At 39.4% G+C, this 13,286-nt stretch overlaps 1 protein-coding gene across 1 annotated transcript in view; it reads left to right on the top strand.

Annotated features, from left to right (window-relative positions):
• PGGT1B (protein geranylgeranyltransferase type I subunit beta) overlaps nt 1-9,427 on the top strand; it is a 35,845-nt gene extending 26,418 nt beyond the window's left edge. The window contains 5 exon segments of the mRNA XM_061478529.1: nt 2,954-2,999; nt 4,433-4,617; nt 4,883-4,991; nt 8,717-8,848; nt 8,851-9,427. Of these exon segments, the coding sequence (XP_061334513.1) occupies nt 2,954-2,999; nt 4,433-4,617; nt 4,883-4,991; nt 8,717-8,848; nt 8,851-8,897 (519 nt within the window). The 3' untranslated portion in view covers nt 8,898-9,427.
• Nucleotides 9,428-13,286: the final 3,859 nt, after the last annotated feature.

Raw genomic sequence — 13,286 nt, 5'->3', positions numbered from 1 at the left:
GTTACATCCTGGGCATGACGTGCTGTGGTATGGAATACCTCTTTGGTCAGTTTGGGTCAGGTGTCCTGTCTCTGCCTCCTCCCGGCCTCCCCTCCTCCCTGGCAGAGCATGAGGCTCACAAACTCCTTGGCCAAACCAAAACACCATTGTTATCAGCTCTGTTCCCAGGCCGAAAGTCAAAACACAGCACTGCGCCAGCTACCAACAAGGAGAAAAATGACTGCTACTGCTGAACCCAGGACACTCCTCTACAGATATCATAGATGGTGCTAAAAAGAATTGCATATATATTACAACTCAAAGTAATTTCTGTTTGAGAATATTTCATTTGTTATTCCTTGTGTAACGTTAGTTAACTACACTGTGAGTATTGCTGTAGACTTTCTTGCAAATGCCTATTTCTGGTTTGCTACAATGTTACCTCATTCTACTACTTCTGTTAATTATAAAAAAGAGTGCATTGCTCAGTAGTAAACTGCTGTGACAGAAAGGTATGTCTTTGTTTTACTTTCTATGGCATCATACAGCTGAATACACACAGCTGAAGCAAGTGATCAACTTTTTTTCAGTAATTCAAATTGGCATATATGTGAAATGCAGCTAATCTGGATGGAGAGTAACATGACTGGTTAAACACAGTAATCTTTGTATGTAAGCTTCTGTATTATTTTAGCTTGTTCTTTGGAATTTATTCTATTTAGTGATGGAGGGTAAGATTTGTGACAGATAAAATTCAACATATCTGAAGGAGGGAGTGGATTTGTGTAGTTAGGCCTGTCAAGAACAGCAGAAGATTGAATCAATGGTGTTGCTTTATTCAGAAAAATAACCATGTTAAAAAGAATCTTTATACAGAATGGATAGCCTTCTTGACTGTCACTTGGCTTGACTAAATTGATCACAAAACCAATTCTGGGTCAGTTTTATTGTCAGTAAAATAGTCAGATTCCAGGAACACTATTTTTATCAACAGAGGTTGATTTTTGGTGCTTCCACATTCAAAAGTCAGATATATCACTAATCACAAAACCAACAAACACTAAGATGCTGAAATTTTTAATGACTTCTACAGACTCTAAAATACACTTTTTTTGCAACATTGCTTGGTTTACCCCAAATTTGTTTTATTTTTTTCAGTGGAAATGTTGCTAGAAGCTTTTTAAGTGTAGCATACGCTGCTTCTACTGTAGTACTCTTCTTGAAATGCAGGTGTATGAGTCTGTTGATATGATTAACCTAATTATAGAACTCTTAGACTGTGATGCAAAGATTGTACCCAACTGGTTTTACACATTTCCTGAGGATAGTATTCAGTTATGCGATTTTCACATTGCAGTAACCTACAGCCTCTTTTCACTTATAATTTCATGAGTCTTTTAAAAAGGACAAAGAACCAAAAGTATTTCCCTCATTCTTCAGCCAGTAGCTCCCCAAACTCACAAGTCCCCAAAGAGCAGCTGCTGTCTGCAAACAGGCACCAGTCAGCCAAAGATTAACAATTATCTATTAAAATTACAAGCTAATTGTGCAGCCCAACGTAGTACAAGGTCTGGGATGCACACTTAACAGCTTTTCTCCAGAGCTAATTACTTTGTCATACGTAAAGTAAAACACCTCCCTTTACAATCAGTGTTTGTAGAGTTAATTAGCTTTGCCAGCATAGCTTTGCTAATCAGCTTGCCTTTGCTTAATGAGCCTGTGGAATGTGGTAGCACATTTGCACTGCATTCACGTTTACACTGTTTTAGCATTCTGATGTTCATCAGAATTACTTAAAATTGACGGGTTCAAAGATCAGAATGTCAAGCTGCAGCTTTAAGTGTATGTATCAGATGTTAGTCTTTTTAGTTGCTTGAGCTTGCAGCAAGAACTAAAGAACTGAGAAATACAGTTTCAAAGTAGCTTCTGTGTCTGCTGCTGTTTCCTGTTTTCTTCTCAATGTCAGCTTTAAAAACAATCCTTAGGTCATTCCTAACGGCGTGCTAGGTGCTGTAAGCATTCTTTAGTTAGGACTGTGGGATTCGATGGTAGTCTGTCAAGGTGTCCTGTATCTGCTAACACTGTTAAATGTTATGGAGAAAACAAGAGAAATGCATAGTTGGCACCTGGAGGTGGGGTTTAAAATTGCTTTCTAACTGTCTGATCAGATATTGAACCAATCATTAATTGAACAATTAATATAGAAGATCTAGGAGCTGTGTAATTTAATTCCAAGAGTTAAACTTCATCTTTGTTCCTCCTAAAGAGCTGGGTATTTGTCCAGTGATAATTTATGAAGTATTTGATGAATCATAGAATCATAGAATAGTTAGGGTTGAAAAGAACCGTAAGATCATGTAGTTCCAACCCCCCTGCCATGGGCAGGTACACCTCACACTAAACCATGTGACCCAAGGCTCTGTGCAACCTGGCCTTGAACACCTCCAGGGATGGAGCATTCACAACTTCTTTGGGCAACCCATTACAGTGCCTTGCCACCCTTACAGTAAAGAACTTCTTTCTTATATCCAATCTAAACTTCCCCTGTTTAAGTTTTAGCCCATTACCCCTTGTCCTGTCACTACAGTCCCTAGTGAAGAGTCCCACTCCAGCATCCTTGTAGACCCCTTGAACTCTTGTAAAATAACCATTTTCCATTTTATAGGTATCTTACTATGATGTGTTGTTTCTTATACAAAATAATTTAATGAATTTTTAAGAAAAAAGGATTGTTATTGCTACATCTAAAATATCATGTGCTCCTAGGTTGCTCCTAACAGACCTGTACTGTAATATTTTTGGTGCTTTGTTCATCAGACTCAGCTTTCTCCTTTTTCTTTCACTTAACAAAGTGACTTTTCAGCATTGCTAAGGTATTTTTTAATAGTAATATTTTATAGGGCAGAGAAATTGCAATGTCTGTGAAAGTAATGTGATTCCAAAGTAACTGGTTTGTGGGCTTTTTTGTCTTCAGTCTTACGATAATGGCCTGGCACAGGGAGCTGGACTAGAATCTCATGGTAAGAATGTTAAAATGTTCTACACCTGTTTTTATGACTGGGATTGGAAATGCTGTAAGAGGTGCAGGGCATGTCATATCTGTCCTTCTTTTCTGATTTAGGGAACTGTGATGAGAAACAAATCCAAAACATGCCTCAGAATATTGTCTGTCTTCTGCCTTCTTGCTTTAGTTCCAGCTTAATATCAGATCAGATAGGCTTTTAATGTACCAACTCCATTAATCTTACCTCATGAATGTTTTATTGAAAGGTGTTGGTTCTGGTTCTTGTCTTTTGCTGAAAGATGAAACTTTTCCACAGGTACCATTGATACTTTGTGGATTTATCTGCAACAGATTTTGTGCAATGCACCTGATAATCTCCAATTTCAGCAGTTCTTAGTAAAACCTAGAAACATTTTCTCTGATAGATTAAAGCATATATTGGGGGCTCAAATCTTGAAGCAGCAGTTAGTTGTTGCAAATAGTTGGTAGTTGTGAAGACAGGAATTCCCAAAGGACTGACATTTTTTAAGCAAAATGTTTCTTTGCCATGAAGTAGTGGTCTGATTGTGGCAGAAACTGTTCAGTTTTATGTGACTGATATTCAATCTGTCAATCGTTTATTAGTTTTATTAGTTTTATTTTTAGTATTGAGCTTTGATAGGATCACGTCTGTTTTTTTGTTCCTATGGGATAGATCAAGTTGAAAGGAATAAATTATATCCCTGTGTATTTAAGAAAGCAATTAGCTAAGGTACCATAGAATGCTTGTCCCTAACAGACTGCATTACTTCCGCATCCTTCTGCTGCATTTCAGCATCAAAATGAAAATATGGGGTCTTTTAGCATTATGATAGTGTAAGGAGCTCTGGGCCCCAGTCTTCTATCAGTGGCTTGCTTACAGTCTTTCCGGGCTATAATTTTGTCATGTCAGGCAGTATACTCAGAATGGTGTTTGATGGGCTTTAAAAAGTGATTGCCATTGTATTTTTTCTTCTTGTGCTCCTCCCTCCTAGTTTTTTTGCTTTCTGTTCATCAGACACTTGTGTCTGTATCATGTGGGGATTGCGTCTGAGACTGTTTTGGCATGTCTGCTTCATTCTGGTTGCTGGCATCCCAATAGCTTTCTTTTTTAAGTTACATATGAAAAAATGTTTTCTGCAATTTGCTTATTTCTGGATTGGTGTGTAATGTAAATTGTGCGGCATTGAGAGAGGGAATCCATCTTTAAGAAAGTAAACATAATGCAAGAGTTGATTTGGGGGTGGGATCCCCTTTGACATATATTCTGAACCAAAGTGCTATTATATCTTTGGAGATTAGACTAAATATTTTCATATTTTTGAAAATCTATTGATGTTATTGCTACCACCCTAGTTCTGACTGAGATCATACAGGCTTCAGTGAAAATCTGCGTAACAAAACATTGCAAAAACAATTCTGTCTTCACAGGTGGCTCTACATTTTGTGGCATTGCATCGCTGTGTTTGATGGGTAAACTGGAAGAAGTTTTTTCAGAAAAAGAACTGAACAGAATAAGAAGGTGGTGTATAATGAGACAACAGAATGGCTACCATGGACGACCCAACAAACCTGTAGACACCTGCTATTCATTTTGGGTTGGAGCAACATTGAAGGTAGTGTACAGAACAGCTAGAGGATAGTTACTGCCTTGTTTCGATTTCTTTAAGCATCTTTTCTCAAAAGAGGTACATATTTGGTCCAAGTGCTTGAATATGCACACATCACTATAAAGGTCTTTCATATTGCAAAAATACGGAGCTTTACCAGATTAGTGCTATCTCTGCTATCACTGCTTATCTCATAAATAGGTACTATGTTTTAGTATTAAAAATAGACTAAGATTTAGTATATTACTGTAATGGTCTAATTTCTTTTCAGCTCTTGAACATATTCCAATATACAAATTTTGAGAAAAACCGAAATTACATCCTGTCAACTCAAGATCGCCTTGTTGGGGGATTTGCCAAGTGGCCAGATAGCCATCCAGGTAAATTTGTTTTTCAAACTTAATGTGCTTTCTAACCTACAAGCACACTCCAACAGTGAGACATTGGAAAGATGTAAAGGAAGTTTTCTCCTCAATCTTCTTCCAAAAAATGAGAAAAAAAAAACAAAAACAAAACCAAACAAACAAAATATGAGATTTCATGATGTAAGTAGGAAGAGGGAGGTAGTTTTTTCTTGCTCACCACACCCACAGAGCAAGTGAGCTGCTGTTTAGATTATTGCTAAGGGTGTCACTGTCTGTTTAGAGCTGGACAAGCCTTTTCATATGTGTGTAACTGTTCTAGTTAAAGAGAATATCATGCAGTTGGGTACCTTTGCAAATTATCTGAGTAAAATATTTCAAAACTGCTTTTACTTAATAAATGAATTCCTTTAAGCTTATTCAGAAGTCATTGATATATGTAAAAAACAGTCCAAGTTTACATACCAACATTATGTAGTTATGCATATCAATTAGATATAGTATGTAAGTTAATTATCCTTTACAAATAGATAATTTAAAGTTGTGAAAAACTTGAAAAGATGCTAAATCTTCTAATTTGAAATAATTTTAAAAGCTGCTAGAATTCAGTGGAAGTACTGCAAACTTGTGGGGAAAAAAAAAAACAAATGAACAAACAAACGAAAACCCAAAATTATGCCCAGTGGCATATTGTACAGAAAGATAAAGAGACTGTAAACTCACCAAATGTGATAAAAGTGGGTGAGTCTGTTCAGAATCTGTGCCTTGATATTTTTCCTTTCAAAATTTCATTTTGAACACAGTTGAGACTTTTTTAAGGTGAACCCAAACTGAAAATGCAGTGCTTGTGACAGATCTGTCCCCCCCCACACCTAAAAAGCAGCTTAGGGTTCCTTAGATGTATTTACTGTGCATTATATAGGTAAGTATCACTTGGAGGAAATATTTCTGTTTATCTTGATGAACCATTTACTTAGTGAGCTAGGGATAAAAAAACCCTATGTAAAACCCTAGTAATGTTCACAGTTCCTTAACCTGTCTTAGCATAGCTGTGATTATTTGAGATAAGGTTTGAGAACGGCAAGATTTAAGCTGCTTTCCTCCGATTTGTGTGGTGTTCCAGCCTGAGCACCACTGTTTCTCATAAAGCATTCTTTTGCTGTCTCTTTTGTTATGATGGTGAGTTTATTGCAGCATTCTTTCCTCATGCAGATAGTAACATAAGTCTGTCTTCATGTTTTGAAGGAAGGAGAAAAATGTTAATGCAGTTCTAATGTGAAGAATTACTATAATGCAGCATTCCTTCTGTGTAACTGTGATTTTATTGTCATATATACACAGCTGAGCTTCCTACAAGCTCAGTCTAGTATCTGAAAGGCAAGCTGTCTTTTGATTGTTGCATGACTCCACAATGAAGATTTCATAGTTCACTAATACGAAGCATCTGTGCAGCTCAGTTGTTCATTCTCTTCTTAGGGAGCCTTACGAGGTTGCATTTTGGATTTGCGACCAAAAATAATCTTGGTAACACAAGGATGTTTTAGCTGTTGTGGAGCAGTGCTTAAAAGCATCAAGACCTTTTCTGTTACCCATGCTGCCCTGCCAGTGAGCAAGCTGGGGATGCACCAGAAGTTGGGACAGGGCACAGCCATGACAGCTGATCCCAGCTTACTACAGGGAACCGCATACCACATGGCATTGTGCTCAGCAATAAAAGCTGAGAGAAGGAGGAGGAAGAGGGGCGAATGTCTGGAGTTACAGTATTTGTCTTCTCAACTAACCGTTACGCATGATGGAGCCCTGCTTTCTGGGAAGCCGCTAAACACATGCCTGCTGATCCATAAGAATGAATTCCTTGGATTTCTTGCTTGCAGCTGCAGATTTCCCCTTACCTATTACCATTATCTTGACCTGCAGTTTTTCTCACTTTTACTCTCCCTTTCCTCTTCTCACACCAGGGCTGGGGGAAGTGAGGTGAGCAGCTCTGCAGTGCTCAGCTGTCTTCCAGGGTTAATCCACAGCATTTTGCTAGTATAGATACTTAACCCATTTGGGGTTGGGTTTTGGTTTTTTTTTTTTTTTCCAGATTTGTGCATAAGTCATGACTATATTTAAATAAACTTTCATCTTAAATTACTTAAATGTACTGCTGCATGCCTCAGGAGGTCAAGCAGAACTCTGATGCATGTCGCTTCTTCTCTTCAAATGTTGCACAATTTAAAAGAATTGGAAGCACATGTGAATTATGGGTTATGAAGGATTAAAACACCTAACATAAGGAATGATAGAATGAAAATAGGTGCGCACAATTACTATGCGTAAAACACTGAAGTGAGATTTGTGCCTGTAGAAGTGTACATACACCTTTCTTTGTTATGTTTTTAAGACAGCAGCAGAGCATTTGCAAGTTTGCATGTTGCATTCTGTATTTATGAGTTACTTTTGAAACAAAATGTTTGGACCTGTGGTTTTTGACCCTGAAAAACTTGATGTATTTTATAGCTTGAAACAGAGATGTACACAGGCTGCATATGTTTATTTTGGCTTGAACTAGCTAGAGTATTAAGTTAGCACAGATTTGCACAAGTGCTGAACTTTGTCATTGAACCCAGAAAATAGCCATGTAGAGGTAATCCGGTTTGTATATGGTTTCAATACAGCTGTCCATAGGGGTTAATACACTATTTCCTGAAGCTGAGGTCTCCTTGCCTGACATACTTTCTGCAAGGTCAGTAGTGTTGTATCTTCTGAGCATGCTTTTGTCTGCATGTTAATGCTGATCAGCAGAAGCCTTCTTTCAGAGTCTTACTACCCAGGTACTTCCTTGTACTACCATTTTAGTCAGATCCAAATTTACTGACACCTCTGAAAGATTACTAAGTGTTGAGAATTTGCAAGGGGCATGTTACGTTCACATCCTCATTCCATCTTTAGCCTGTGATTTCATGGGGAGATACTCCAATCTCATGACTTGCTGCTGCCAGGAGGAGGCATACTCGCTTCTCTTCCTCCCAGACTCCCCAAGTATAGTTTCACCTACTTTCTCTTTTTTGCACTAGCTTTGGTGTGTAGCAAAATAAAACCAGTTTAATTCACTAGTGTATCAGAAAACTGTCCATTTTATCCTGTTTGGGTTAATTTTCTTCCATGTTTTTTCAATTGCTTAGAGTTTTCAGCAAGCTGTAGTGCTGGTATAAGGTAGGCTGCAGGAGCAGGATGGGATAGGGAGATAAGTGCATCCCTTTTTCATGGCAGTCAGCTGTTATGACTGATCGAGCCACCTCACAAATTCCTGTCCTTAGGGTATTATCTCAGGAAGGGGTAAAGCTAGTAAAGTAATAACTTCTTTCATGCTTCTAAATCTTGTTCTTTGACAGCTACTGGCACTAATATTGGTATTCAGCCAAAAAATTCTTTCATGTTTGGGGAATAAAAATTTGCTTTACGGACAAGAATTATTTTCAGAATGCTCAAATTCTTCTGCTCTTTGACTTGAGCTCTCAGAAGAAACAAAGTAGTGGGCAAGAATTGTTATAAAAAGAAAACTAGACTCTGTTTCTAGAGATGACTGACTGGTTCACGCTGGTCACTTTGGGCAGAAAATTATTTCTTCTGTCAAAACTTCTGTTTAAAATGAAGCACCTATTTGTTTTCCTTGGCTGTAATTATTCAGGGGAGTTGGAATCCAGGAACAGTTGGCTTTGACAGCCTGACATAATTTTCTTTTTCTGTTCTTCTTTCAGATGCTTTACACGCCTACTTTGGGATCTGTGGTTTGTCATTAATTGGAGAATCTGGTATTTGCAAAGTTCATCCTGCCCTGAATGTAAGCATAAGAACCTCAGAACGCCTTCACCACCTTCATCAGATGTGGAAAACAAGGACTCTGAACAGTGTTCAGATGACACATACGTCACTACATGACTGATTTAGACTTGAATTTAGTTCTGGTAGCATAACTGTAGCGCAAGGTTAAAAGCCATGTCTAGCAAATGTGCTCTTTTAAGTGCTGGAGTCATACAATCAGATCTGTGTTGCTGGCATTACTTCAATAGGGAGCTGCCTTCAGGAGAATATTCTACATTGTGAAAAAGGAGGTATTTTGATTATATAAAAGTTTGTCACTGCAAACTGTAAATGGGTCTTCAAATGGCTTTACTTCTAAGAAATCCCTTGAGGCATTTAAACTTCATTTTTATTTTTTTTAAATTTGTGCTTACTGTGTCAAAATACATAATGGGAAAGTATTTTCAAAATCTGTTTACATATCATATGGTATAGCACAAATCCTCGGGGTTCTTTATGATCTTGATGTTCAACATGTTTTGGAGTGGAGAAGCTCCCAAATTAAAGTATCAGTAAAAAGTTACCTTTTATCATCTACTTTTAGATTCCGTAAACTTTGTTTAAAAAAAATGAAGTAAATGCAAATAAAGTTATTTTATTCAATATACTGTACTTTTAAAGTTGCGTGGCCTTACTAAATGGATGTCTGTATCTGGGAGATACAGAAAGTGGAGGCAAGAGAAAAATAGGGAAGGGAATGTGGAAAAAGAGTGGAACCAAAATGGTGGAAGGGATTTGAGCTGCCTAAGGTTAAGTGCAGAGATAAAGGGAGCAAGACTTCGGCGATGTGAGGAAGTGAAGTAAGGGAGATGGAGTTTGGGAATTTGTTTCATTCCCACATCCTGAGATGACCTGAAATTCAGGTGCAAGTAGAAATATCTAAAAGAGGATCTAGCATCCTGGAGGTGGGCTACAGCAGTTCCTGTGGGAGTCCATTTTCCTGGAGAGCCTTAATGGGATGTTGGTCAGCAAAGGCTGAGGTAGCTCCTCTGAACAGAAGACTGTCAGGTCATGGGGGTCTACCTAGAAGAGAATCCATTAAAAAAAAAAAGCAAAACAAACAAAAAACAAAATGTGGTAAAAATAAATCATTTTTTACCACATTTGTTCTTGATATCAGATGGCAGCCACAAATTGACCAATGGTAGAGTGGGATGGGTTCTTGGTTCATGGTTAAGTTACAATGAAGATGTAATTGTAGCTACCCATCCCTCCCTGTTCCTCTCTGCCTTCATGGAGAGCTGTTTTAGCTTTTACTACATCCCCTGTTAGAGGAATTTCAGAACATTTGAATGTGGTGTTCTAAGTCTCTGCTGGGAAACAGTCCAAATAGTGATACTTTCTTACCTGGCTTCATGAGGAATAATGTATCTGATTATTTTGGGGAAAATCTGTACCTGCAAAATCCAAACTTACGCTTCTGGAGTTTCCCAGTCTGTGACCCGGTTCTCATCTGTGGGGAACATCAGGGTGGAGGAGCAGAAGTAAGGGGAAAAGAATGAAAAATTATATTCTGTGAATAATAAGTTAATTCCTTGTAGCAAGTAATATAACAGTGTTCTACTTCAAAAAGCTGCTAACATTTGTTGTTTTGTTTTCTGTATCTGTTAGCTATCTTGTGTTGTTTGTAAAGATTTTACATTTCACATATCCTTTGCCCAAGTTATTCTACAAGGTGGGTTTTCTTTTTTTTTTCCAAGCTGAGTAGTAGCACTTTTTCAGGCTGAATGTTGACAGCAGTTATCCTTTTTTAAAGGCTGCAAAAGATGTATTTGTTTCCCGTTACCTCACAAAGTTTGATCTTAAGCCTGCAAAATGTACCTCTTCACTCTTTGCTCTAAATACAAGAACAAGGAACTACCCTATGCACCAGTTAAAATAACCACCTCACATGCTTGCAGTCTGAGTGGGCACAGAGGCCTTCAGGAAGCTATTTCTGCAAGAGCCACCTCTGGGTTTCTCGCTATGTCCCCTTTGCTACAACATACGGGACAGAGACTCTCCCCCTGGGAGGGAGGATCCCATCTTAACCTTTTCTGTGAATCTGCAGAAGGACAATTTGAGATGAAAATGACAGAATCCAAGTTGAGGCCCAGCATTCTGTTGTTTGTCACCCTTCCTGAATGCTTGGGAGAAAGGAGCGGTACTCATGCTGCCTAGAAAGCTGAATATGAAGCACTGATGTTAAAATTGCATGCTGCCTTTGCTTAGTTGAAATATTTCCCTACACATAAAGCTATATTTATTTATTGTTACACTGTCCAGGCCTTTTTGTTTAGCAACCTTCTTTGAGTTATGCCCATGCCTTACTAAAATCGGCTCCCTTAACAGAATTACATTTTAAATTTGGACCTGACACTTGTACTGCTCGTTATACCATTAAATCCTCCTTTAACTTCAGCAGGCTCATTGTGGAGGAGCATCGTGTTGAAAAGCATTTGTGTAAACTTACTTACCTGGGAGCTTTCACTGGGGAGGAGATGAAGGGTTTGGGGTGCTCCTTCACAGCAATATAGCCTCATAACTATTGGGAATGACAAAGGGACAGTTAATCCTGTCTTAGGGAAATATGGTGGATTTTTAAGGTCTTAAAGAACCCTCCTGGACTATTTTTTACAGTTCTTAAGTTCTAATTTAGCACTGTTGTTTTTTTTTACTCTCTTTCCCCCCTCCCCCCTTCCAGCCTGTAAACTCTTACCTTATGAAGAGTTCTGCTGATGGAACTGATGCAGTGCTGGTCTGCAAAATATGTAGATGGGAATGGGAGGGATTCTATAAATAGCGCGGATATTTCGGAGGAAATTAGGAATCTTAGATTCCTAAGATTGCACCCTGGTCTGTATGCTCATACTTTACAGATCAGCATCCTTGTGGAACAGACCCTGAAATACAGAGTTCTCTGCTGGAGCCAAGGATGGGATTCCACTAGAGATTTGTCTGGGTGAGGCTTCCCAACTCAGCCACAGGGCTCTTCTTTATTTTTGTGTATGGTTCTATATGTAACTCCCTGTATATGGCCAGACAGAATGCATCCTGCAGAGTGGGGATAATATGTGCCTGCCTGTGGCTTCCCAGTTGCTATAGATAGCTTCCTACACAAACCATGTGAATTGCTACTACCACCAGTCTTTCCTGATGGCTCTGCACCTTGACATTTGTTTTCAATGTAAATAAACCCCAGTCTCAAGCAATTTCCTTGTGCAGAATGAGGAGCTGCTGGTAAGAGTGAGGAATATGGTGATGAGAATCTAAAGGAAAGGTGTAAACAGTGTTAACAAGGTGAGCATCCCTGGTCGCAGGCTATGTCCCCTTCCCTCTGCTAGATCGGGCTAATCAGTTCTTACAAAACACAGGTATTAAACACAGCAGGGGCTCATGATCTCTGCTGTACACGTTCCCTGTTGTGAGATGTTGCCAGCTGTGGGGCCTGTTGGAAACAGCAGCTATTATGGGGATGGTTGTTCCCCAGCCTGGTAACACTGCTGGCTTGCAGCTGCCCCCAGCAGCCCTCCCCACAGTATCCTGGCAGTCTCCAGAGCCCGTACTCCTCATGTTTCTCCTCCTGCTCCTGGAAGGCCCTGACTCTGCATCTGCCTGTGATCCCTCTGAATTGCTGCAGGCTTTCTTACTTCCCATGGCTGCAAGTCATGTTCCGTGAGCCACACAACAGGGAGGTTTCTCGGGTCCCTGCAGGAGGCAATGGCAAGTACGCTACCCTTGGCTGTGACAGAAATCTGAGCAAACAGGCAGACCTGCTTCTGAGATGTTATGTACAATCTGATCCCCAGGGAGAGCAGTTTTACAAGCCACAGACTGCAGGCTATGAAGAGGAGATATCCCCACAATCTCCTTACTATAAAAGGAATTAAATTCTGTAGCAGCTGTTGATCTAATACCCAGCCTGTACTCAATTCCCCTCCCTTGATGGCTGCCCTGCCTACTCCAGCTAGCTACAGATAGCTCTTGGATATTGGAACAAGATGAGCCTTCTGGTGCTTTTTGATGCTGGCCAGATTTGGAGCAAATGGGACCAAAAACGAAGTTATGTATGAGGTTTTTTGTCTTTCAAAAATAAATGCCCCAATGCCTGTCACTACGGTAAAAATTTGTACATTGCAAACACTGGCAAAGAAAGATTTAAAGGGGGAATGGCTTTAAACTGAAAGAGCATAGATTTAGGCTGGGTATGACGAAGAAGTTTTTTGCTGTGAGGGTGGTGAGGCACTGGCACAGGTTGCCCAAGGAAGTGGTAAATGCTCCATCCCTGGCAGTGTTCAAGGCCAGGTAAGAATGAGCCTTGGGTGAGGGGACTGGGATTAGATAAGCTCGAAAGTCTCTTTCACCGCACTATACTATGATACTATGAAGTTTCAGACACTTTGAAGGTGCATTGTATTGTGGGCTGAGACAGCTCTAGCCTACACACTTCTGCTCATCTACTGGTGTCAGTCAGGAGTGGATTATTCT

Source organism: Pezoporus flaviventris, unplaced genomic scaffold (genome assembly GCF_033815535.1).
Source record: "Pezoporus flaviventris isolate CSIRO_AGI_PZ_B2104156 unplaced genomic scaffold, CSIRO_AGI_Pfla_v1 ptg000126l, whole genome shotgun sequence".
In the NCBI taxonomy this organism is placed as follows: Eukaryota; Metazoa; Chordata; class Aves; order Psittaciformes; family Psittacidae; genus Pezoporus; species Pezoporus flaviventris.
The sequence above is the reverse complement of the archived record's forward strand: the minus strand, read 5'-3'. Positions and strand labels throughout refer to the sequence as shown.